We start from the raw sequence: 26,705 nt of genomic DNA on the forward strand, positions 1-26,705 counted from the left end.
TCTCTATGCTACTCTATCCTGTGCAAGCTTCTTCATCTCCCAGTACTTACCGCAACCTACATCCTTCTGAATCGGCTTAGTGTATTCATATCTTGGTCTCCCTTTACGATGTTTACCCTCCACGCTGCCCTCCTGTACTAAATTGGTGAACCCTCGATACCTCAGAACATGTCCTACCAACCCGTTCCTTCTTCTAGTCAAATTGTGCCACAAGCTCCTCTTCTCCCCAATTCTATTCAATACCTCCTCATTAGTTATGTGATCTACCCATCTGATCTTCAGCATTCTTCTGTAGCACCACATTTCGAAAGCATCTATTCTTTTCTTGTCTAAGGTATTTATCCTCCACGTTTCACTTCCATACATGGCTACACTCCACACAAATACTTTCAGAAATGACTTCCAGACATATAAATCTATACTCGATATTAACAAATTTTTCTTCTTCAGAAACGTTTTCCTTGCCATTGCGAGTCCACATTTCATATCCTCTCTACTCCGACCATCATCAGTTATTTTGCTCCCCAAATAGCAAAACTCCTTTACTACTTTAAGTGTCTCATTTCCTAATCTAATCCCCTCAGCATCACCTGACTTAATTCGACTACATTCCATTATCCTCGTTTTGCTTTTGTTGATGTTCATCTTATACCTTCCTTTCAAGACACTGTCCATTCCGTTCAACTGCTCTTCCAAGTCCTTTGCTGTCTCTGACAGAATTACAATGTCATCGGCGAACCTCAGAGTTTTTATTTCTTCTCCGTGGATTTTAATACCTACTCCGAATTTTTCTTTTGTTTCCTTTACTGCTTGCTCAATATACAGATTGAATAACATCGGGGACAGGCTACAACCCTGTCTCACTCCCTTCCCAACCGCTGCTTCCCTTTCATACCGCTCGACTCTTAGAACTGCCATCTGGTTTCTGTACAAATTGTAAATAGCCTTTCGGTACCTGTATTTTACCCCTGCTACCTTTAGAATTTGAAAGAGAGTATTCCAGTCAACATTGTCAGTATTGCCTCACATGTTCGAACATTTCTGCGGAATCCAAACTGATCTTCCCCGAGGTCGGCTTCTACTAGTTTTTCCATTCGTCTGTAAAGAATTCGCGTTAGTTTTTTGCAACTGTGGCTTATTAAACTGATTGTTCGGTAATTTTCCCATCTGTCAACACCTACTTTCTGACATGTTCCTGGAGGACCTCCTCACTATGGGTCAATTGGAGTGAAAGTAAATCTATTCTAATCTAATTGGGGTTTGGAATTATTATAGTCTTCTTGAAGTCTGAGGGTATTTCGCCTGTCTCACACATCTTGCTCACCAGATGGTAGAGTTTTCTCAGGACTGGCTCTCCCAAGGCCGTTAGTAGTTCTAATTGAATGTTGTCTACTCCCATGGCCTATTATCGACTCAGGTCTTTCAGTGCTCTGTCAAGCTCTTCACGCAGTATCATATCTCCCATTTCGTCTTCATCTACATTCTCTTTCTCTTAGTCAACCAGATGTTTATGACCATCCTCTACTCCTCAATTTATGGATTGGTCTTCTGTAATTTCTTCTACTTGTGTTGGTGCTAACCCATACCAGTTACCTATGGCCATAAAACAAAACAAAACAAAACAAAAAATACTCTTTTCATTACTTGAAATCATTTGTCAAAAACTTATTTTCATATCTGGAATGGTTGTTGAGATAAAATGGATGTTATGAATAGTCCACGCTCATTTTGATCTATGCATATGTGTGTGCACTGCATCTACATCTATATGGCTACTCTGCAGAGGGTTCACACTAACTCTCTATTATTCCACTCTATAACAGTGCGCGGGAAAAACGAAAACATGTATCTTTCCATGAGAGCTCTGATTTCCCTTATTTTATTATGATGATCTTTCTCGCTATGTAGGTCGACGTTGATAAAATATTTTCACATCCGCGGGAGAAATTTGGTGATTGAAATTTCGTGAGATGATCCCACTTCAGTGAGGAGCGCCCTTACGCCTTTGTTTTAATAATGTCCACCCCAAATCTTGTATCATGTCCATAACACTCTCTCCCCTATTTCTCGATAGTACAAAACGTGCTGCACTTCTTTGAATTTTCTCGATGTGCTCCGTTAATCCTCTCTAGGAAGGATCCCACACCGCGGAGCAGTACTGCAAAAGAGGACGCACAAGCGTGATGTAAACTGTCTCTTTAGTAGAGCTGTTGCATCTTCTAAATGTTCCGCCCATAAAACGCCTTGTTTGGTTCGCCTTTCACGCATCATTTTTCTTTTGCGTTCTTTCCGATTCAGGGTGTTTGTAATGGTAATTCGTAGGTATTTAGTTGAAATTACGCTCTCTAGTTTTCATTGATTTGTCATGTAATCGAAGTTTAACGAATTATTTTTGCGTTTGTGTGGATGACCTCATAATTTTCGTTATTTAGGGTCATTGCCAATTCTATCACCATACAGATAACTTATCTAAATCGTTTTGGAGTTTGTTTCGATCTTCTGATGACTTTACCAGACGATAAACGACAGTATCATTTGCAAACAATCTAATCGTTTATATAGACAAGAAACATCAGAGGACCTATAACACAACCTTGGGGAACGCCGAAAATCACTTCTGTTTTACTCGATGACTTTCCGTCATTTACAGTGAACTGTGACCTTTGTGACAGGAAATTGCCTCTCCAGTCACACAATTGCGACGGTATTCCATAACACGTAATCTGATTAAAAGCACCTTCTGAGGTACTACTTAAATCCATTATCTTGAGAATGGAGGTACTTACAGATCTCCAGCTACATGCAAAGATAAATACCCTGTCTTAGCTACGTCTCATACACAGCAGTGTGTGATGTAACATACCTCCAATAAAAAGTCATAGAGACTCGAACTTTTCATTGCAGTCTATTAGAATTTCGCCATTGGGTTACTAAACTCGAAATATCACCGTAACCATCATAATTAACGAAAAGGCACGCCGTTCGCCACAGAGTTTTGAAATGTTACAAGATGCATTTTTTTCCGAATAGTTACTTTAAAATCGTTTGAGAAAGAGTACAGACAAGTTGGTGTGTATGGACTGTTGTTCCTGCAATGTAGTGATTTGGCCGCCAGCCGTGCCAAAACGGGAAAAGGGTGTCCTGTCCATTTTGGCTAGCCAGCCGACTCCTGCCCCCTGTCGTCGATGCTGCAACCTAGCTGCAGCTGAGTGCTCACCCGTTAGGTAACTCTGGGGTATTCTTCGTGCTGGTCCAAGTAGGTCCACGCTGGCATCCAGCACACGTGTAACCTGCTTCCATTTTGTGCACATCATGACGCTTCACACAGTGGTTATATTCTACGTGAAACGCCTTGCGCATAAGGTGACTCAGAGGCGACAAATGATCTGTATAAGAGTTGTAGGTTAGCTCGCTGGCACTCACCCTTGAAGAGCGGGCAGATCCTCCAGACGCTGATGGGCCCCTGGCGGTTGTACTGGCCCAGGATGAGCTCCATGTAGAAGAGCGGAACGGCGCCGAACACCAGCATCAGCGAGTACGGCACCAGGAACGCGCCTGTGGCAAACAGCCGGCAAACTGTCACACTCGCTGGAGAGTACACTGTCCACAAAAAATAGGGGATACAGCGACGCGAATGTCAGTCTCACATCATCGACGCCAGGATATGAGTGCTTAAGAATGTGAAAACCAAAAAAGATCCTGCAAACCCCTGTCTGGAAATAAGTACCTTTTGAGATACAGGCTATTTACACTTGTACTGAGAGTCATAAATACTAGGTCGTATCTAAGGCGCTGCAGTCATGGACTGTGCGGCTGGTCCCGGCGGAGGTTCGAGTCCTCCCTCGGGCATGGGTGTGTGTGTGTGTGTGATTGTCCTTAGGATAATTTAGGTTAAGTAGTGTCTAACTTAGGGACTGATGACCTTAGATTTCACACACATTTGAACATTTACTCGGTCGTATAAGCTTTTTGCCTGATGAAGTTGACTGCTCTTTTCATATTGGTTGCAGCAGAAATTTGAGCAGCAGATGGCACCACGGTGACATGACGAGCTGTTATAAATCGAGGACATATGGGACATCATCGGACGACAATTTCAGCATCGTACCTGTATTGACCGGTCAAGTGCAACAGGCATTGAACTCCATCCCACAAACTGACATCTGGCATCTGCACGACACAGTACATGCACGTTCGCATGCTTGCATTCAATATTCTGGCGGTTACACCAGGCATTAATGAACCAGCATTTCATATTTTCAATGACTTACCTGGTGCCTACATGAATCTGTGATCTTGCAGTGATAATCACTTAAATATGTTATCTATACAAATGTATTCCAGAAATTTCATTACTCTACACTAATTTTTTTTTTTTTGCTGTGGCGCCGGCCGGGGTGGTCGAGCGCTTCTAGGGGCTACAGTCTGGGACCGCGCGACTGCTATGGTCGCAGGTTCGAATCCTGCCTCGGGCATGGATGCGTGTGATGTCCTTAAGTTAGTTACGTTTAAGTAGTTCTAAGTTCTAGGGGACGTATTAAGTCCCATAGTGCTCAAAGCCATTTGAACCATTATTTTTTTTTGTTTTTTGTTTTCCGTCAGTGTATTCGTGTCTGTGCTTGCTTCACTGACTTTGGTGGAGATGTTAGTCTTGGTATTTACGTATGTTACATACTCAGCCATTGAGTGTGTACAGTATTTAGCGCTAAGGACACATAGTACATTGCTCGCATTCACCTCATATGAAAGAGCATTACCACAATGATAAAGTCATATAATTTACCCTTCTCGTTCACTTGACTTTAATCCTTTGAATTTATGCCTATGGCGGTGTTTATAAAATTTGCTGCATCCCATTTCCATCGAAAACAATAATACATTACAGAAACGTGTGTCCTATCCATAAGAAATATTTGAAGGCAGTGAAAGTGCAACAGAAATTCTCCGAAAATCTAATTGATAGTCCTTGGAAGAAACATGACGGTTCTCACGAAGCCCTGTTGAGTAAATTTAGAGAACCTTTGTTCAAGAAGGTGATGAGAACATATGTTGCGACCAACATATATCTCAGGTATGCTTCATGAGCATAAGCTCCGTACGTGAATGGAATAGGAAAGAAGATCTAGAATCTCGGTACGACGTACACTCCACTACATGCTGTACAATGGCTTACGGAGTATGTATATAGACGTAGATATAGCCAGGTCTGTTCGTATAAGAGGTTATTCCTTGAAGTCAGCAGGAGTATGAACGCGGCCTGTAGGTAGTAACAATAATGTCATAGGCTCAACGTCCTGGTGCATTTGACAAAACTTCGGAGATTTGGGTGTCCTAAGCCAACAGCACCCTGCGTCCCAGGCGGTTACCTGTCGAGGTATTAACAGGACCTGGTGTTGCTTTACTTCGGTGATTGCGAGAGAACCTGTGTATACCATGTGGCAAGACCATTGGTGTTCTATAGGCGGCTATTTTAGACAGAAGGGCCACTATCTCAACAACTTTTTGTTTTAAATTATATGTTAACAGGCGTTTGTTTCTGAAGAAAGCAAGGAACGTTTAACGCTCCGTCGACAACGAGGTCATCTACGGTTGACCTTCCATCAGTGGCTCAAGACGCTTCATTAGTCATAGTCCCTCCACAATCTACAGCAGTGAAGATCCTGCTTCACCTGATCTGTCTCCACCACCACCAGCAGTAGCACAGGCAAGCATAAGAAGCACAAGAACCAGGAAAGGCACAACTCTACAGGGGTTTTGGTACCAAGCCTCAGTTCCAGGACTAATTTAAGTAAAAGATCTGCAGGTACACTGCCTGTAATCTCTAATTTCAGTTTACAACAAAACAATGACGTCAGAACAAAGAGTTTAGGAAAAGACAAACTTTGAATTTTTCATCAGAATAAAATGGATTTAAGAAACAAAGTGGACCAGTTGTCTGTTTGCATTAATGACAATGATGCAATAAAAATGGATGTTATGTTTTACTGACCTGCATTTGACGGAAAGGATTGAAATGGTGGTACTATGTAAGTACAATGTAGCAGCTCATTATACTATAAATACAATGGGTAAAGGTGGAGTAATGATATATGTTAAAAATAATATAGTGTGCATGCTGTAGATATAAAAAATTATTGTTTCGGTCAACATTTTGAGGTTTCTTGCATTGAACTCCACGTTAACACTCTACCTGTAATTACTGTTTACTGAGCACACTCAGGAAAGATTAGTATATTCTTCAAGCAAACAGAATCCCTTTTAACTCGAACTTTTTCAAAAAACAAAGATATAATCATGCTTGACGTTCTAAATGTAAATTTCCTTAGCTGTAGTAATCATAGAACAGATTTGAAGAATATAATGAGCTCTTTTAATCTGAGAACAGTCGCAAGGGTGACTTACAACTGCGTACGCCTGATCGACAATATTTTTGTAAACAATAACAAAATTGATAATATATGTGTAAAAAGAACTTTGAATGGTCTTTCCGACCATGATGGGCAGTTTTTAAAATGTAATATGTAAGCCCAGCTAACAACAATAGTTTTACCAATAGAGCTTTTACACTAATTAATACTGAGAATCTGAAAGCTTTCAGTAGACATTTGTAGCAATTGGAATGGGACACAGTATATCACGCTAAAGATTGACAATGATAAATTTAACACATTTCTGAATGAGTTGGTTTAAGCTGTATTTCCAAGAGAATTTCCAAAAACACCAGTCTGAGTGATTGTAAGAGACAATGGCTCACTAAGGGAATCAAACCATCCTCTAAAACAAATTGAATGCTTTGTCTTACTCAGAAATTCTAACAAACCTCAGGATTGGGAGCACTTCAAATTATGCTGTAGCATCCTAAAGAGTGTCTTTAAGAAGTCCAGGAGCATGTTTATTAAATCTGAAATTAACAATTCAATTAATAAAATAAAAACTGTTTGGAAGGGTTCAAAAGGGAAACAGGAAAAATTACAGAAGACACAGACAATATCGAAGTGTGTCATAATGGAAGCATAGTAGATGAAGGTGATATAGTTGAAAATATTTTCAGTAACCATTTTTGACAGTAGCAGACCAAATTGGTTGAAAGAGTCTAGAGTCGAAACCATGAGCCTTCTACAAAAACAAGTGCACAACAAAATTAGTCAATGCATGTACCCTATATTACAACCGAAGAGATAAGAAGGTAATAAGGCAAACGAAAAATAAAAATTTCACTGGTTGTGGATAACATATCTATCAAAGTACTGAAGTACTGCTGCAAATTTATTCATGAAGTTCTCTGTCACATATTTAATGAGTTCGTAAATCAAGGTACTGTCCCTAACAGACTCGAATACGAAATTGTGGAACCACTGTTCAAAAAAGGTGATAAACCTGATGTTTCCAACTACTCGCCAATTACACTGTTAGGAAGTCTCTCTAAAATCCTAGAGAAATAAATGATCAAAAGAATAATGGATCATATTAATAAAAATAAAACCCTTATTAAAAATCAGTTTGGGTTCCAAAATGGTACTGCAACTGAAGATCCCATTTTCTCATTTGTCAACCAACTCCTTGAATCCATAAACAATAAAATGTCACCAGTTGGGATCTTCTGTGATGTTTCTAAAGCATTCGACTGTGTAGATCGCAAAATTGTACTTACGATGGCTGAGCATTATGGATTAAATGGTAAAGGAAGGATGTGGCTCGATTCATATCTAAATGACAGAAGGCAGAAAAGGCAGCATTGAACAGTTCTGCACTGAGACCTGCCTGGCTGACAGGGACACAGTAAAATGTGGAGTGCCACAGGGCTTGGCGGTTGGTCCCTCACTTTTGCTCATCTTCATCAATGATCTGCAATGCTATATGACACAAAGAACACTTCACCCTTTTTGCTGATGACACAACCATAATGACTGACAAAACACCCAACTGCAGTCTAGAGAACACTGCGACCACTGCATTCAAAGATGCTCTTGACTGGTTCGTTCTAAATGGTCTGTCACTCAATGTTAGAAAGACTCAATACATTCAGTTTAAAACAGCAAATAAAAAATAGGGAAACATTGAAATAAAATGTGATGACAGAGAAATGTTGAGAGTAGAGTTTTACAAATTCCTGGGATTACGCATAAACAACAATCTAAACTGGTCAGTTCACATCAACGACATATGTGAAAGACGCAGAGTGTGCCATTCGCTCAATTTTATCTGTTTGTTACTTGTAAACAATTAAAGATGCATACATAGGATATTTCCATTCGCTTATGACATAAGGCATCATATTTTGGGACAACCACTCACAAGCAAACGGAATCCTTATTCCACACAAAAGAATCATCAGACTTCTGGCTAGAGTGGACCCATATGCTCTTGCAGGAACTTATTCAAGCAAATCGCGATTCTCACCATGACACCTCAGTATATTTTTTCACTAATGTACGTTGTGAACAATGATCATACAATTTATAAAACAAACAGTGAATATCATGGAACTTTTGAATGGAGCTATAACGTAGTTTCTAACCAGTCCATTAACCGTACTGTACTGTGCAATCAAATCTGCAACGCTGAAGTAAATCAGGAGACCCGTGGAAAACATTTTCACTTTTATGTTTTAAATAAGGACAGTATTTGGAGTAAGTGTAAGCGCTGGGATAAGGGTAGCCGTGGGAATGCCGCCTTTCTCTCTGAGCAGGTGTCTGGGCTGCAGCCATGCTGTTTTAGCACCTCTTTTCACTGACGCCTTCTAATGTTCTTTTTTTTTACATTGCAAACTTGTTACTTATTGTCTGACACTAGTATTTACAACACCCTATTGTTGACAAAAGTTAATAATTAAGGAGAAAATACAAACACAAAATAAAAGGTGCAATGAAATGTAATTTACTGCTCATAACAATATATGACTGTCATCAGTTGCTTGTAATTTATAAATTTCGACTGTAATATTTACATTTACCTGTTGCTGAATAGAAGTTTATTGAGAAACACGAATATAAAATACAAAGTAGTAAATAATGCGAAATGTGTAGGTTAGAATGTAGTTTTCGTTTCTTATCTGGCAAATCACTAAGACCATAGTAATTTATAGCTTACTTTGAGATATCAATTGCATTTCGTACTTTATGTAAGCACATTAGGCCATAGTAGCAATAGATAAATCAAAATTCAAAGCTACAATGACAATGTCGTTTCGGAACGCATATACGTATAGCAAAGTTAACTTGTAAGACGAGCAGATATAATGGACTACCGCCGTGGTCACTGTTATTATATATGGCAATGCTGTATATAATTTGAAAACAAATAAAATGGTATTTGCAAAAAGATAATATGAAATGAGAATCTATTATTCGAATTCAATAAGTTAGCTACGTAAAATATGGATGTGAAGCTGGGCATCCATGGTGCCCCTTTGCCTGTGATAGTTAAAGTCTCTTTTATACTAAAATTTTCCACAAATAGTAAGTTTCAGCACAAAATTGGCAGGAAATGTCAGAAGCCGGTAAAAAAATCTTTCTAACGGTAACTCATTCATCCGTGTACGATACGTATGCATTGAGAGAAAGGGATGTACAATTGAGAAATAATATACATGATTTCGAACATAAATATCAACCATTAGAACACAAAGGTTCACACTTACACCACGAATGAAATGGGAAATAAAAGCGTCGGTTCTTAACTGCAACAAACTTGATACGTGTCGACTGCAGCACAAACTACCGCGAATGGGAAATGACGGTTTGAGTACACTGTAAGTATTTTATGGAATAGAATTCGAGTATGCAATAGAAATGGGTATTCCTATTTGAATGGTTAGGAGGTGGCCACTTGTAGCAAAAAGAGCTGCCCCTTTACTAATATTAAATTTTCACCTAGAACATTTTTTTTCATACGATTTTCCGTTGTCGAGATATTTAGTTGTCTCTGGTTAAAACAAAACCTCGCGTATTACTTGTCAGGCAGAGTTACTAAGACTGTAATGGAGCATAAGGCATTGTCTGTTCTTCATGAAAGTGAATTACATTAGAGCCACCTTGAGATAGCACTAGATTAGGTTTACTTACCGAGTAGTCCCATCACACTCGCCTGGGCAGTCCTGACGATACCCTTTATCAGAGACAAGCGTATTGTCAGGAGTGCCCTAGGGAAATTTGATAGGAGCGCTATTATTTTCTGTGTATGTAAATAATTTTTCGGACAGGGTGTGCAGCATCTGCGGTTATCTGCTTACGATGCTGTGGTGTACAGTAAGGTGTCGAAGTTGAGTTACTGTAGAAGGATACAAGATAACTTAGACAAAATTTCTAGTTGATGCGATCCGTGGCAGCTAGTTCTCGGTGCAGAAAAAAGTGAGTTAATGCAGATGAGTAGGAAAAACAAACCTGTAATGTTCAGATAAAGCATTAGTACTGTTATCGTTTAAATAACTGAGTGTATTGTTGTAAATTAGTGTGAAATGAACGAGCATGTGAGGATGGTGGTAGGAAAGTCGATAGGTAGTATAGGAAGTATTATTGAATCTACATCTGTGAACCTTGGTATTTGACTTCCCAGTTACAAATACGAAAATACTTGTTGGAGTGTTTTTGCGGGCTGAACCACCAAGAGGTGAAATAGGGGATGAAATTTTTAATGAAAGTATTTTATTATGAAAGCATTTTTAAAGCTAAGTCTACGAAAACGTAAATTTGGCTCCTCAGAAATAAAAAAAATACGTGTTTCCGTGTTTTTGGAAATTAAACGCCCATGGGGGTAAAACGGGGATGAAAGTTTTTGTGGAAATATTTCATTGTGCAAGCATTTTTAAGCTAAATCTATGAAAATTTGTATTTGGCTGTTCTATTAGAAATAAAACATCGCTTGTCACTTGGAAACTCAACTCCTAAGGTGGTGATGTAGGGGGTGAAATATTTTATAAAAAATTTCATTGCGAAGGCATTTTGAAAGCTAAATCTTTGGGAATTGGTGATATACTTTTCGGTTAGGGTCAAAAAAATACGTGTTTCACTGTTTTTGAAAATTATTTCTCTAAGGGGTGAAATAGGGGTAGACTGATTAACTAGCTCATAATGGCCCAGCCCAAACCGCTAAGGATAGAAATTTGAAGTTTGGAGAGGGTGTGATTCTTATACTGTAGGCATCTTTTAAGAAGGGATTGTATGAAATTCCACTCCTAAGAGGGTGAAACGGGGGATGAAAGGCTTTTTGAAAGTATGTCGCTGTTAAGGAAATTTTGAAGCTAGAAATACGAAAACTGGTGTTTGGTCACTCAGTTAGAAAATAAAAATATGTATTTCGGCTTTTTGGAAATTCAGCCATTAAGGGGTAAAACAGTGGGTGAAAATTTTTTTTGAATATAAGAAATTACTAAAGAATTAGTAATGGATTCTGAAGGCTACATCCATGACAACTGGTACTTGACTTCTCGGTTAGAAATAAATGACACCCACATGTTTCAGTGTTTCTGGAAATTCTGCCCCCAAACGAGTGCAGTAGACGATGAAATCTTGTAAGAAAATATTTCGTTGCATTAAAAAAAATTTGTGGTAAATTTATGAAAATTGGTATTTCACGTCTGGGTTAGCTAAGAGCATCACTTTTTGGTGAGAAGAACATTAGGAAAAGACTACGCTTATATGGCCTTAATTAGCTTGAAAAGCTTAGAAGTTGTTGCAATTTGTGAACAACATTCGGTTAAATAGAAACAAAAAATCTCTGCAGCCCATATAGCCTACGCGAGCGAAGCAGCAGTCGCTAAACTAGTACACTTATACAATGGGTGGTACTTCTCTAATGTAGAGATTAATTAATACTAAACTTTGTCTAGTTTCGTAAATCTGCGATATGCACAGGCTCATTTGACGATTTTATTAGCCTATATTGTTTCGTTTGTCCCTGACAAAAATTATTTGAATCGACTGTAAGGACTACTAGCGTAAACTGTAAGCTTATTACATGATATGTAGGCTGGGAACAGGCCGGCTCTGACAGCACACTGTTAACGATTGTTTCGTGTACGTCACGGACGGCTTACCGCGGGCGGAGGTATCGACCTGATGATGAGTGGGCGTTGAGACCTTCACTTGTTTTAACAGCGACCGCTTAATCTGAATCTGCGACCGCGCGGCGCCACCACAGACCAAACCCTCCCCAACATACCCATGCAAACGAGCGCTCAGTGGTGCAGAGCTGTGAGAGGTGAAGATTTTGCTTGTGCGGACGGCCAAGAGCTGTTCTGTGAGTGCAGAAATTCTTTCTTAGGCACCAGCATCAATGTATAGCGTAACTGCATACCTTGTAACGTTTATGTAACTGTACTTTCTTTTTCAGGGATTTAAATAGTGTTATATTTTGAAACTTCCTAGCAGATTAAAACTGTGTGCCGTACCGAGACTCGAACTCGGGCCCTTTGCCTTTCAAGGGCAAGTGCTCTACCAACTGAGCTACCCAAGCACAACTCACGCCTCGTCCTCAAAGCTTTACTTCCGCCAGTTCCTCGCCTCCTACCTTCCAAACTTTACAGAAGCTCTCCTGCGAACCTTGCAGAACTAGCACTCCTGTAAAGTTTGGAAGGTAGGAGGCGAGGAACTGGCGGAAGTAAAGCTGTGAGGACGAGGCGTGAGTCGTGCTTGGGTAGCTCAGTTGGTATGCCGGCACGGTAACTCAACGTGTTCGGTCAGAGGGTTAGCTGTCCTCTGTAATAAAAAAAAAAACTGAGTTAATGAATCAACGACGAACTGAAACGGTGTCTTGCGACGTCCGCCCCGAGCAGATACAACAAAAGAAAACGAACAAAACGAGATTTATAGCCGGCACGGAAGCTCAGCGTGTTCGGTGAGAGGGCTGCGTGCTCTCTGTAATAAAACAACTGAGCCAAGGAACCAACGATCAATTTGAACGGATGCCTTGTGGCGTCCACCGCGATCAAACGCAACGAACTACATCGAAAAAAAAAAAAAAGTTGGTAGAGCACTTGACCGCGAAAGTCAAAGGTCCCGAGTTCGAGTCTCGGTCCGGCACACAGTTTTAATCTACCAGGAAGTTTCATATCAGCGCAAACTCCGCTGCAGAGTGAAAATCTCATTCTGGAGTGTTATATTTTATTATACGTGATTTATTTTCTTACTGATGTAAAAACAGGTTAATATTGTAATGATGACTTTCTTGTGACGGGTTGCACTGTAGGTACATTAACGTAAGTATGTGGATTGTTTTCAGATGGATTTTAATTTCTTAGTTTCTTATTTTTTGCCTAATTTGCATGGTGTGAAATTGTGGCCCTACGCAGCTGTTCATACACTCCTGGAAATTGAAATAAGAACACCGTAAATTCATTGTCCCAGGAAGGGGAAACTTTATTGACACATTCCTGGGATCAGATACATCACATGATCACACTGACAGAACCACAGGCACATAGACACAGGCAACAGAGCATGCACAATGTCGGCACTAGCACAGTGTATATCCACCTTTCGCAGCAATGCAGGCTGCTATTCTCCCATGGAGACGATCTAGAGATGCTGGATGTAGTGCTGTGGAACGGCTTGCCATGCCATTTCCACCTGGCGCCTCAGTTGGACCAGCGTTCGTGCTGGACGTGCAGACCGCGTGAGACGACGCTTCATCCAGTCCCAAACATGCTCAATGGGGGACAGATCCGGAGATCTTGCTGGACAGGGTAGCTGGCCAGGGTAGTTGACTTACACCTTCTAGAGCACGTTGGGTGGCACGGGATACATGCGGACGTGCATTGTCCTGTTGGAACAGCAAGTTCCCTTGTCGATCTAGGAATGGTAGAACGATGGGTTCGATGACGGTTTGGATGTACCGTGCACTATTCAGTGCCCCCTCGACGATCACCAGAGGTGTACGGCCAGTGTAGGAGATCGCTCCCCACACCATGATGCCGGGTGTTGGCCCTGTGTGCCTCGGTCGTATGCAGTCCTGATTGTGGCGCTCACCTGCACGGCGCCAAACAAGCATACGACCATCATTGGCACCAAGGCGGAAGCGACTCTCATCGCTGAAGACGACACGTCTCCATTCGTCCCTCCATTCACGCCTGTCGCGACACCACTGGAGGCGGGCTGCACGATGTTGGGGCGTGAGCGGAAGACGGCCTAACGGGGTGCGGGACCGTAGCCCAGCTTCATGGAGACGGTTGCGAATGGTCCTCGCCGATACCCCAGGAGCAACAGTGTCCCTAATTTGCTGGGAAGTGGCGGTGCGGTCCCCTACGGCACTGCGTAGGATCCTACGGTCTTGGCGTGCATCCGTGCGTCGCTACGATCCGGTCCCAGGTCGACGGGCACGTGCACCTCCCGCCGACCACTGGCGACAACATCGATGTTCTGTGGAGACCTCACGCCCCACGTGTTGAGCAATTCGGCGGTACGTCCACCCGGCCTCCCGCATGCCCACTATACGCCCTCGCTCAAAGTCCGTCAACTGCACATGCGGTTCACGTCCACGCTGTCGCGGCATGCTATCAGTGTTAAAGACTGCGATGGAGCTCCGTATGCCACTGCAAACTGGCTGACACTGACGGCGGCGGTGCACAAATGCTGCGCAGCTAGCGCCATTCGACGGCCAACACCGCGGTTCCTGGTGTGTCCGCTGTGCCGTGCGTGTGATCATTGCTTGTACAGCCCTCTCGCAGTGTCCGGAGCAAGTATGGTGGGTCTGACACACCGGTGTCAATGTGTTCTTTTTTCCATTTCCGGGAGTGCATTTGAGGAACTTTATTTCGTAATATCTGCAGTCGTCTTCTAGAAACCGAAAAAGTTTCTGTGCGTTAATGGATGGGTACTCTTTACATTTCTGCGTATCCTACGATAGTTTCCATAGTCGATAGTCGTGAGTTAGCTTTCGCGGTGTGTACCATGTGCAGCGCCTACGTAGCGCCTCCATAAAGCTAACTGCGGTACTTTTTTGAAGTGATTAAAGTCTTTACTGCGGAAGTTATGTATCGGAGGTCAGTACATAAGAGTCTATGGCTCGTTATCAGCAAGTTATTTGAGAGGTGAAACTTGCGAACTCATGTGTCGTGATGGGTGACAAAAATCAGCCGCATCGATACGGTTGGGGGGGACCAACAGCGTGGACTTGTTAAAATTCGACTGGACATTCAAAGTGAAAAAGAGAGGTTTCAGTAAATTCCACGGGCAGAGGTACCTTTCGTTCAGATATCGTGCCTCAGAATTACCAATCATCACGTCGCGAACGGTCTCACGTACGCTCTTGAATCTGGGTAGTCACGATAAATTGATCTTAATTACAAGAACTGCGTCGCCTATCGAATCCAGAACAAGAGACGTTCTCCTGAGTTATCGGCCTTCTGACTGGTTTGATACCGCCCTCCACGAATTCCTCTCCTGTGCCAACCCTTTCATCTCAGATTATCAAATACAATTTATGTCCTGAATTATTTGCTGGGTGTCTTCCAACCTCTATCTTCCTCTACAGTTTTTGCCCTCTACAGCTCCCTGTAGTACCATGGAAGTCAGTCCCTTAACAGTTTTCGTATCATCAAGTTTCTTCTCTTTCTCATTGTTTTCCACATATCCTGCTCCTTGCTCATTCTGCGGAGACCCTCCTCATTCCTTACCTCTAATCAGTCCACTTAATTTTCAACATTCTCCTCTAGCACCACTTATCAAATGCTTCTATTCTCTTCTCTTCCAGTTTTACCGTAGTTCATCTTTCACTACCACACAATGATGTGCTCCCAATGTACATTCTCAGAAATTTGCTCCTCATATTAAGGCCTATGTTTGATAGTAGTAGACACCCATTGCCCAGGAATGCCCTTTTTTCCAGTGATAGTCTGCTTTTTATGTTCTTCTGTTTCGTGATCATGAGTCCTGATATGTTTTTATCTGTTCTCATTTCTGCTGCGCCGGCCGTTGTGGTTGAGCAGTTCTAGGCACTACGGTCGCAGGTTTGCATCCTGCCTCGGGAATGGATGTGTGTGATGTCCTTAGGTTAGTTAGGTTTAAGTAGTTCTAAGTTCTAGGGGACTGATGACCTCAGATGTTAAGTTCCATAGTGCTCAGAGCCATTTGAACCATTCCTGCTGCTTCTCATTACTCTCGTATTACTCCTTTCTTGAGTCCATTTTCTATTCATTAGACTGTTCATTCCATTCAACAATTCTGTATTTTTTTTTTTATTTTCAGCGAATGTTATCTTTGATATCTTTTCTCCTTGAATTTTAATCCCACTCTTGAAATTTTCTTTTATTTCCGTCATTGCGATTTCGATGCGTAGATTGAACAGTAAGGGCGAATGACTGCATCCCCGTTTTACACTTTTTTCGTTCTTGGTCCTCCTATCGTATTGTTCCCTCTTGGTTGTTGTACATGTTGCATATTACACTTATTTCTCCACAGCTCACCCAGAATTTTTTCAGAATTTCAAACATCTTGCACCGTTTGACATTGTTGAATGCTTTTTCCTGTTCGACAAAGACAATGAACGTTTCTCGATTTTGATTCCATTATCAACGGCGATTTCAGAACTACCTCTATCTCTGTCCTTTACCATTCCTAAAGCCAAACTGATAGTCATCTAACAGATTCTCAATTTTCTTTTCCATTCTTCTATGTATTATTCTTGTCAGTAGCTTGGATGCATGAACTGTTAAACTGATTCTGCGATAGTTCTCGATTTAGGCGGCTCTTGCAATTCTCGCAGATGCGAGGATGGTGTTTTCACAAAAACTGGATGGCATATCACCGGTTTTTGTTCAGTTTAAGAAATTCTGATGGAATGTTGTTTATGTCTTCTGCCTTATTTGATCGTAAGTCGTCCGAAGATCTTTTAAATTCATATTGTAATGTTGGCTCGCCTATCTCTTCAATGTCGACTCCCGTTTCTTCTTCTATCATTTCAGCAGGCACGTTGCCCGCTTCATAGAGGCTTCACTGTATTCTTTCCACCTGTCCGCTCTCTCCGCCGCAGTTAATATTGAACTTCCCATTGCACTCTTAATGTTACCACCTTTTGTTTTAACTTCATGGTAGGTTAACTTATTTGTATGCAAACTTAGTTCTTCCGACAGTCATTTCTTTTTCCATTTGCTTCACACTTCTCATGCAGCCATTTCGCCTTAACTTTCTTGAACTTCCTACTTATTTAATTCCTAAGTGACTCGTATTTCTACTTTCCTGAATTTTCCTGAATATTTTTGCACTTCCTTCTTCCGTCCATTAAATAAAGTATTTCTTCTGTCCTCATGGTTCCTCGTTTCTTCACATTACCTTCCTTGTACTTACGGTTTTCTTTCCAGCTTCTGCTATTGCCCTTTCACCCATTCCTCTCTAAATGAACTGTCTGCTGATCTACTCACTACCACAATATCTATAATCTCAAAGAAATTCAAGCATGTCTCTTAATTCCTTAGCACTTCCGTATCCTACTTCTTTGCGTATTGATTCTTCGTGACTAGTCTCTTAAACTTCACCCTATGCTTCATCATTGCCAAATGTTGATCTGAGTTTATAGCAGCTCCTGGGTACAAGTTACAATCCAGTGTATGATTATGGAGTATCTTCTTGACCGTGATGTGGTGTAACTGGCATCTTCCCGAATCTCCCGGCCTTCTTCAAGTACATCTCCTCGTCTTGTGATTCTTGAACAGATTACTCGCTATTAGTAACTAATATTTATTGCAAAACTCAATTTGTCTCTCTCCTCTCTCATTCCTAGCACTAAGCCTATATTCTCCCGTAACTCATTCTTCTACTTCCTTCCATACAACCGCATGCCAGTCCCCCATGACTATTACATTTTCATCTCCCTTTACATACTGCATTACCCCTTCCGTATTATCACATACTTTCTGTAGCTCTTCATCCTCTGCTTGCGATGTCGCCCTGTATACCTAAAGAACTGTTGTCAGTGTTGGTTTGCTGTTGATTCTGATAAGAACAACCCTATCACTAAAGTGTTTACAGTAACTCACACGTGACTATAAAGTGAATCTCTGTGGGAATGTGATGATAGTACTCAAACTGATCTTCCCCGAGGTCGGTTTCTACCAGTTTTCCATTCGTCTGTAAAGAATACGCGTTAGTATTTAGCAGCTGTGACTTATTAAACTGATAGTGGGTTAATTTTCACATCGGTCAACACCTGTTTTCTTTGTGATTTTGATTATAATATTCTTCTTTAAGTGTGAGGGTATTTCGCCTGTCTCATACATCTTGCTCACCACATGGTAGAGTTTTGTCAGGACTGGCTCTCCCAAGGACGTCAGTAGTTCTAATGGAATGTTGTCTACTCCGGGGGCCTTGTTTCGACTCAGGTCTTTCAGTGCTCTGTCAAAATCTTCACGCAATATCAAATCTTCCATTTCACCTTCATCTACATCCTCTTCCATTTCCATAATATTGTCCTCAAGTACATCGCCCTTGTATAGACCCTTTATATACTCCATCCACCTTTCTGCTTTCCCTTCTTTGCTTAGAACTGGGTTTCCATCATAGCTCTTGATATTCATGAAAGTGGTTCTCTTTTCTCTAAAGGTCTCTTTAATTTTCCTGTAGGCAGTATCTATATTACCCCTAGTTAGATAACCTTCTACATTCTTACATTTGTCCTCTAGCCATCCCTGCTTAGCCATTTGGCACTTCCTGTCAATCTCATTTTTCGGAAGACTGTATTCCTTTTTGCTTCCTTCGTTTACTGCATTTCTATATTTTCTCCTTTCATCAATTAACATCAACATATCTTCTGTTACCCAAGGATTTCTACCAACCATCATCTTTTTATCTACTTAATCCTCTTCTGCCTTCACTATTTCATCTCTCAGAGCTACCCACTCTTCTTATGCTGTATTTCTTTCCCCCATTCTGGTCAGTTGTTCCCTAATGCTCTGCCTGAAACTCTGTACAACCTCTGGTTCTGTCAGTTTATCCAGGTCCCAACTCCTTAAATTCCCACCTTTTTGCAGTGTCTTCAGTTTTAATCTACATATCATAACCAATATATTGTGGTCAGAGCCCATATCTGCCCCTGGAAATGTCTTAAAATTTAAGACCTAAATCTCTGTCTTACCATTATATAATCTATCTGAAACCTTTTAGTATCTCCAGGGTTCTTACACGTATACAACCTTCTTTCATGATTCTTAAACCAAGTGTTAGCTATTATTAACTTATGCTCTGTGCAAAATTCTACCAGGCGGGTTCCTCTTTCATTGCTTAGCCCCAGTCCATATTCACCTACTATGTTTCCTTCCCTTCCTTTTCCTACTCTTGAATTCTGGTTACACATGACTATTAAATTTTCGTCTGCCTTCATTACCTGAAAAATTTCTTTTATCTCATCACACATTTCATCAGTTTCTTCATCATCTGCAGAGCTAGTTGGCATATAAACTTGTACTACTGTAGTAGGCGTGGGCTTCGTGTGTATCTTGGCCACAATAATGCGTTCACTATGCTGTTCGTAGTAGCTTACCCGCATTCCTATTGTTTCATTCATTATTAAACCTGCTCCTACATTTCCCCTATTTGATTTTGTATTTATAACCTTGTATTCACCTGACCTGAAGTCAGGTTCGCTGTGCTGTATGCAGTAGCTTATCCGTACTCCTATTTTTTTATTTATTATTAAACCTACTCCTGCATTACCCCTATTTGATTTTGTATTTGTAACCCTGTTCTCACCTGACGATAATTCGTGTTCCTCCTGCCACCGAACTGCACCAATTCCCACTATATCTAGCTTTAACCTATCCATTTCCCTTTTTAAATTTTCTAACGTACCTGCCCGATTAAGAGATCTGACATTCCACGCTACGATCCGTAGAAAGCTTGTTTTCTTTCTCCTGATAACAACGTCCTCTTGAGTAGTCCCCGCAGGGAGATCCGAATTGGGTACTATTTAACCTCCGGAATATTTTACCCAAGAGGACGCAATCATCATTTAATCATCCAGTAAAGCTGCATGCCCCCGGGAAATGTTACTGCTGTAGTTTCCCCTTGCTTTCAGCCATTCGCAGTACCAGAACAGCAGGGCTATTTTGGTTAATGTTACAGGGCCAGATCAGTCAATCATCCAGACTGTTGTCACTGCAACTACTGAAAAGGCTGCTGCCCCTCTTCAGGAACCACACGTTTGTTTGGCTTCTCAACAGATACCCCTCCGTTGGGGTTGTACCTACGGTACGGCTATCTGTGTCGTTGAGGCACGCAAGCCTCCCCACGAACGGCAAGGTCCATGGTTCATGGGAGGGTTCACTGGAATACTCTCTTTCAAATCTGAAGGTGATAGGGTCAAATGGAAGGAACGAAAGGCTATTTACAATTTTTACAGAAACCTGGTGGCAGTATAAGAGTCGAGGAGCATGAAAGGGAAGCAGTGGTTGGGAAGGGAGTGAGAAAGGGTTGTAGCCATCTCACCGATGTTATTCAGTCTGTATATTGAGCAAGCACTAAAGGAAACGAAAGAAGAATTTGGAGTAGAAATAAAAGTTTTGAGGTTCGCCGATGACATTGTAATTCTGTCAGAGACAGCCAAAGACCTGGGAGAGCAGTTGATCGGAATGGACATTATCTTGAAACGAGGTTATACGATGAACATCAACAAAAGCAAAGCGAGTATAATGGAATGTAGGCAAATTATATCGGGTGATGTGAGGGAATTAGATTAGGAAATGAGACACTTCAAGTAGTAAATGAGGTTTGCTATTTGGGGAGCAAAATAACTGATGATGGTCGAAGTAGAGAGGATACAAAATGTAGACTGGCAATGGCAAGGAAACCGTTTCTGAAGAAGAGAAATTTGTTAACATCGAGTATAGATTTATGTATCAGGAAGGCTTTTGTAAAAGTATTTGTTTGGAGTGTAGCCATGTATGGAAGTGATATGTGGACGATAAATACTTTAGACAAGAAGAGAATAGAATCTTTCGAAATATGGTGCTACAGAATAATGTTGAAGATTCGATGGGTAGATCACATAACTATGGAAGAGGTATTGAATAGAATTAGGGAGAACATAAAATTTGTGGCACAATTTGACTAGAAGGAGGGATCGGTTGGTAGAACATGTTCTGAGGCATCAAGGGATCACCAGTTTAGTACTGGAAGGCAGCGTGGAGGGTAAAAATCGTAGAGGGAGACCAAGAGGTGAATCCACTAAGCTGATTCAGAAGGAAGTAGGTTGCAGTAGGTACTGGGAGATGAAGAAGTTTGCACCGGATAGAGCAGTATGTAGAGCTGCATCAAACGAGTCTCTGGACTGAAGACCACAACAATAACAACCAAAATTCGTTGTGAACAGTGCTGCTTAAGTACCAATATTTGTGGGTAAAATATATTACAACACTCGCCAGTTGCTCGTGTTCATCATACGGGTGTTCCCATAACCTGCTACCATCTAATGAGCAATGGAGAATTTTAGCCTTAGCTGGTAGTGGGAGCAGTAAGAGTGTAAGCGTATTGTCTTATCGCTGGCTTAGTTGTGGAGTATCTTTGTGGGCAGACGCGGCTGTAGTGAGTCCAGCACGGGACAGGAAATGGTTATGTTGTGTAGTGTGTAGCTTCTGCATGTAGAAGCATTGTTAGTGTTCAGATTGAAGTGTTCCTACAAGTGCTATTACAGTAAAGTGATGACATATGGAAATGGTTCAGAGGAAACTGCGTCAAGAAGTAATTGAAAATGAGCAGTGGCGTTAATAACGTATTTATGTATCCTCTCGTTGCGTGTCGCATACCATCGATCATCCGCGCCGTATTCAGTTTCCAAGAATGAACAAATGTGATTCAGTAATACTATTTACCACAAAAAGGTGCAATCAAGTCCCAGTGATTTGTAGCGAGCGTGAGAACGTGCGTTCGATCATCGCGTTCCGCATCGTCAACAATCAGCCGCGCCGCGACGGTTACGCGGGCGCTCGTACAAGTGAGAACTGAGAACTGAAAAATTAACTTCACGAACAGTGTTATATCATTACTGGTGACAAGGAGGACTATTACCAGATATCTGTATGTGTGACGAGCGTAAGAACTTTCGTTCGATCATTCGGCTTCCGCATCATCAACAATCACCCGCATCGTGTCGGTTACGCGAACGCTAGTCTGAATTATATTTTTGGACTGTTAATCATCAAGATTGTTAATTGGGATAAACATTTCCGATTTAGAGTGTAAACAGTGCAACCTGTGGTTTCCGTATCGCCTCAGAATATAGATGTTCATACCAGACATAGGAAAATGTTGTGTTTAAACGTTGAGTGGCTCACCTAAACCGGCTTGCAGTTTTTCGATAGATAATTTCAGGCAAGCCAACAGCCAGCAGCAGTGTGGAGCCGAACAGTACGACCACCGGGGGATTACCAGGTGCGTGGTGTGGACAGGGCTCACGGTCAATAAAAGCAACAGTCCGAAGCGACGAAGACAGTTTAAATGTACAACCCCCCATCCATTTGTACTCCCGGGCGTGTTACAAGACGACAACCGCCGTGGTGAACTAGGTGTGTGTGATTCAGGCACGCGATCGTAAAACGTCTATGCCACGTGCTTATGTTGTGCGTAACCTTTTGCAGCAATTGCACGGGATAAATTATTTATTGTAACTCTCGGGCCAGTTGCAATCGACAGCGAAAATTTCGCCTTTCGGATTCGACTAACACACATTCTTTGAAATCATTAACGCAGAATATTTAAATTCCAAGTTGGTGGGTTAGTTTTTATTTTTGTACTGATGAAGGGGATGTGTCGCAATTGGTTTTGTTGTGATGCATTTTTGAGAGAGATAACTTAGAGTTAATGCCACTATGAACAAAAATTTTCCTCCACTGGCCAAAGTGGCGGCGGTTCGTCTGTGTTCTTGCAATGAGGCGGAATAGATTTCTTACCAGACCACTAGATACTGCCGATGTCAGGGTCATTCTGAGATTTACGATGTCAGGGTCAATTTCACTCGTACTTTCGGTGGGATCTGTGACGTGCTGTAGGAGCCAGAGTCTTTTATCGCGACGTCTATTGGCTTCGCTCTTTCTTGGTATCCCGAGTAAAACTTCACGAACCCCTTATTCAGCTAGGACGGTACCTAAACTGTGAGCCACGATAAGCGCGAAATGTTACGGATAGGATTTGCTGTGAATAGAACCGAGGATAAAAGGATTATTGCATTACGTCGGCCGGTTAACTATGTTCGACGAGAGTTTATGGCCTCTAGTTTGGAAGAATTGACATGATGCCCGGGGGTTCTCTTTCTTCACGACGTATCAGCAACCACGGCAGGGACCGAAGTATTACGGTACAAGGATAATCTCAACCGAGCTCACATTTTATTTATGGGCCGAGGCAGCTCACTATTTTTTTGCAACGTGAAATGTATAGGTTATCTGTTTGCGCCCCAGGCGAGCTCACAGCTACTGACCAACCTATTTTCATAATCGTATTAACCACAGCAATCTAGACATAACATATTTTTCAAAATTACTTTTTAAAAATTTAATTGAGTTACATTTCGGTCAACAGAAATTAATGACTTCTTTGGAGTTTGTATTTTAAATAGAAACTGTCACTGAATGAAAAACGTAAATAGTAATAAAAATGGCAATCGAAATTATCTAGCTAAAGGTCAAGATACACCTTTGAAGCAGCGATAACTTTCCCATATGCGGGTATAAAGTAACATATGAAAAGCAACAGGTTAGCATTTGATCAGGATTGTCAATATGCTGAAGTGTTTTAAGGAAATATTTTGGTGTGGATAGAAAGACAGGGTTCTAGTGGCTCACAGCCTAAATTCGATTTCCTGTATTCCTCTGCTCCTCTACTGAATTTTTTAGCTTTTGCTAAATGAAGACTTTCAACCTGAAAAAAAATATTCGGTGCATGGGAATGTGTTATGCAATGTAATATCATGCTCTGAAGTATCCGAATGATTAGAATTGCGTTTCGCCTCATAGATATGCAACCTACATAGCGTAGCAGTCTTGCAGATCCTCCGCTCCCTTTTCATTCCAGTCGTTTGACTTTCAGATTGATTACTACAAGGTACCTGTAGAGAAAACTACTCTGTGCGGTTGTCAGTCCACATGCAAGTTAATTCCACAATACTGCAAATAATCAGAAAACACATTGTTAGAAATTACACAGTCATGTAAACACAGATTTATTACAAAATGCAAGTTACAGCTTCAAATTTTAGACGAAAATTTTTGTGTTGGTCTGAGACCTGGGGCACCAATGCAGAAACCACTGTCCCTGTTAACTGGTCATTAAAGACCTTAGATATGATTTCAGTTACAAGTAACAACGTATGCGCTTTTTTAAACTTGAACCGACGTGGCGTAAAGTTTTGTGTTGGACTGTGATCCTAACCGATGACCTAATCGCATCATTAACTAATAACAAGAAAACGTTAGATATCTCAAATTTTCAGCAATACCGAGATGATTGACATTGGAATGACGAGAAAAAATACTTTGTCTTATGGGGATTCAAACTGGGCACATATCGTAGTAGTTTTCTACCATGAATAGATGTTAAATATCGGTTTGTTCCAATGGTAGCGAGATATGCACATCTCTGATCAAGAAAAAACGTAATGAATAGTTTTATTCTGACACGGAGTCGAAAGAAGAATATATATCCGCTATTTATTATACACGAAAGGACGTTGACTATCAAATTCTTCTATACCATGAAAATTTCTGTGCCTCACTAGCAACCGAAACAGTCACCAATCGTAAGTGTCGCCAACGCACTGTCATCATTAAAAGTCATTTTGCGCACGACCAGGAATCAACACTAGACTTTAGTGCACACCTGCAGCAGTTTGGAACCTTGAGGAAACAACGAAAGTATGGAGCTGTATCGTCTCAGAGGGGACAAAACTCCTTCAAGGGGAGATCTGAGTTCCAGTCTCAGCACAGCACCAATATTTTCAACATCTCTTCAAAGCTTAAGAAATAAGTAGGCTGTGACTTTATATGACGACTGGGACATAAAGAAATAAAATAACTGGTCTAAGAGAGCTTACTGCTGACAGAACGTCAACTTGTCGCGACTTCCGCCTCTATGGTGGCCCCCAGTAGCTAACGAAGGATGTGGGACCCTGGTGCAACCCTACGTTACTGAACTGAAATTTCCAGAGATGAGAAAGGTTTGTTCGTGCTTTCTAAAAATGGTTGCTTGATGTGTGATTCAAACTTTACCTTGAACGTACGAAGCGCCAAAGAAACTGGAACAGGTAAACGTATTCAAATGCAGAGATATGTAAACAGATAGAATACGTCTCTGCAGTCGGAAACGTCTATATAAGACAACAAGTGTCTCATGCAGTTGTTAGATCTGTTACTGCTGCTACAATGGCAGCAATCGGTGCACGGGCGATGGTACACAGCATATCCGAGGTAGTGATGAAGTGGGGATCTGCATGTACGACAATTTCACGAGCACACCGTGAATATCAGGAATCCAGTAAAACATGAAATCTCCGACATCGCTGCGGCCGGAAAAAGATCCTGCAAGAACGGGACCAACGACGACTGAAGAGAATCGTTCAACGTGACAAAGTGCTACACCTCTGCAAATTGATGCAGATTTTTGTGCTGGGCCATCAAAAAAGTGTCGGCATATGAACCGTTCAACGAAACATCATCGGTATGGGCTTTCGGAGACGAAGACCACTCGTGTATCGTTTATGACTGCACGGTACAAGGCTTTACGCCTCGCCTGGGCCCGTCAACACCGACATTGGACTGTTGATGACTGGAAACATGTTGCCTGGTCTGACGAGTCTAGTTTCGAACTGTATCGACCGGATGGACGCGTACGTGTGTGGAGAAAACCTAAAGAATGCATGGACCCTCTACGTCAACAGGGGACTGATAAGCTGGTGGAGGCTCTGTAATGGTGTGGGGCGTGTGAAGGTGGAGTGATGTGAGACCCCTGGTACGTCTAGATACGAATCTAAAAAAAAAAATGGCTCTGAGCACTATGGGACTTAACATCTATGGTTATCAGTCCCCTAGAACTTAGAACTACTTAAATCTAACTAACCTAAGGACAGCACACAACACCCAGCCATCACGAGGCCGAGAAAATCCCTGATCCCACCGGGAACCGATCTCGGGAACCCGGGCGTGGGAAGCGAGAACGCTACCGCACGACCACGAGATGCGGGCGATACCACTCTGACAGGTTACCCGTACGTAAGAATCCTGTCCGAACATCTGCATCCATTCATGTCCATTGTGCATTCCGACGGACTTGGGCAATTCCAGCAGGACAATGCGACAGTCTACGTGTCCAGAATTGCTACAAAGTGACTCCAGGAACACTCTTCAGATATTCAACACTTCCGCTGGCCACAAAACATTGAGCATATCCGGGATGCCTTTCAATGTGCCGTTCTCCACCCCCTCGTATTCTTAAGGATTTATGTACAGCCCTGCAGGATCCATGGTGTCAGTTCCCTCCAGCACTACTTCAGACATTACTTTAGTTGAATCCATGTCACGTCGTATTGAGGCATTTCTGCGTACTCGCGGGCGCTCTACACGATATTAGGCAGTTATACCACTTTCTTTGGCTCTTCAATGTAGAATCATTCCAACAGACCATTGAAATACACAAAGAGTTGACTGATGATTTCGTAATAACGGCAGATGCTCCACCTTGGATGAGAATTCTGATTATGTAGAGGTTGATTACAGCCTTTCAAAACAGATGTTT

The 26,705-nt window shown here is 41.6% G+C and overlaps 1 protein-coding gene and 1 non-coding gene across 2 annotated transcripts in view; both read right to left on the minus strand.

The window, feature by feature from the left end:
- The window catches only part of LOC126279094 (sodium-dependent noradrenaline transporter-like), a 393,514-nt gene that overhangs the window by 330,454 nt on the left and 36,355 nt on the right, over positions 1–26,705 (minus strand). Inside the window, exon 2 of the mRNA XM_049979564.1 lies at positions 3,424–3,555. Coding sequence (XP_049835521.1) covers positions 3,424–3,529 — 106 coding nt within the window. The 5' untranslated portion in view covers positions 3,530–3,555. The remainder of the gene's footprint in view (positions 1–3,423; positions 3,556–26,705) is intronic.
- On the minus strand, positions 12,379–12,455 carry Trnas-uga (transfer RNA serine (anticodon UGA)). The gene has a single exon. It is a non-coding gene; the product is annotated as a tRNA-Ser (tRNA).

The sequence above is a fragment of the Schistocerca gregaria genome, chromosome 6, assembly GCF_023897955.1.
Source record: "Schistocerca gregaria isolate iqSchGreg1 chromosome 6, iqSchGreg1.2, whole genome shotgun sequence".
NCBI classification, from domain to species: Eukaryota; Metazoa; Arthropoda; class Insecta; order Orthoptera; family Acrididae; genus Schistocerca; species Schistocerca gregaria.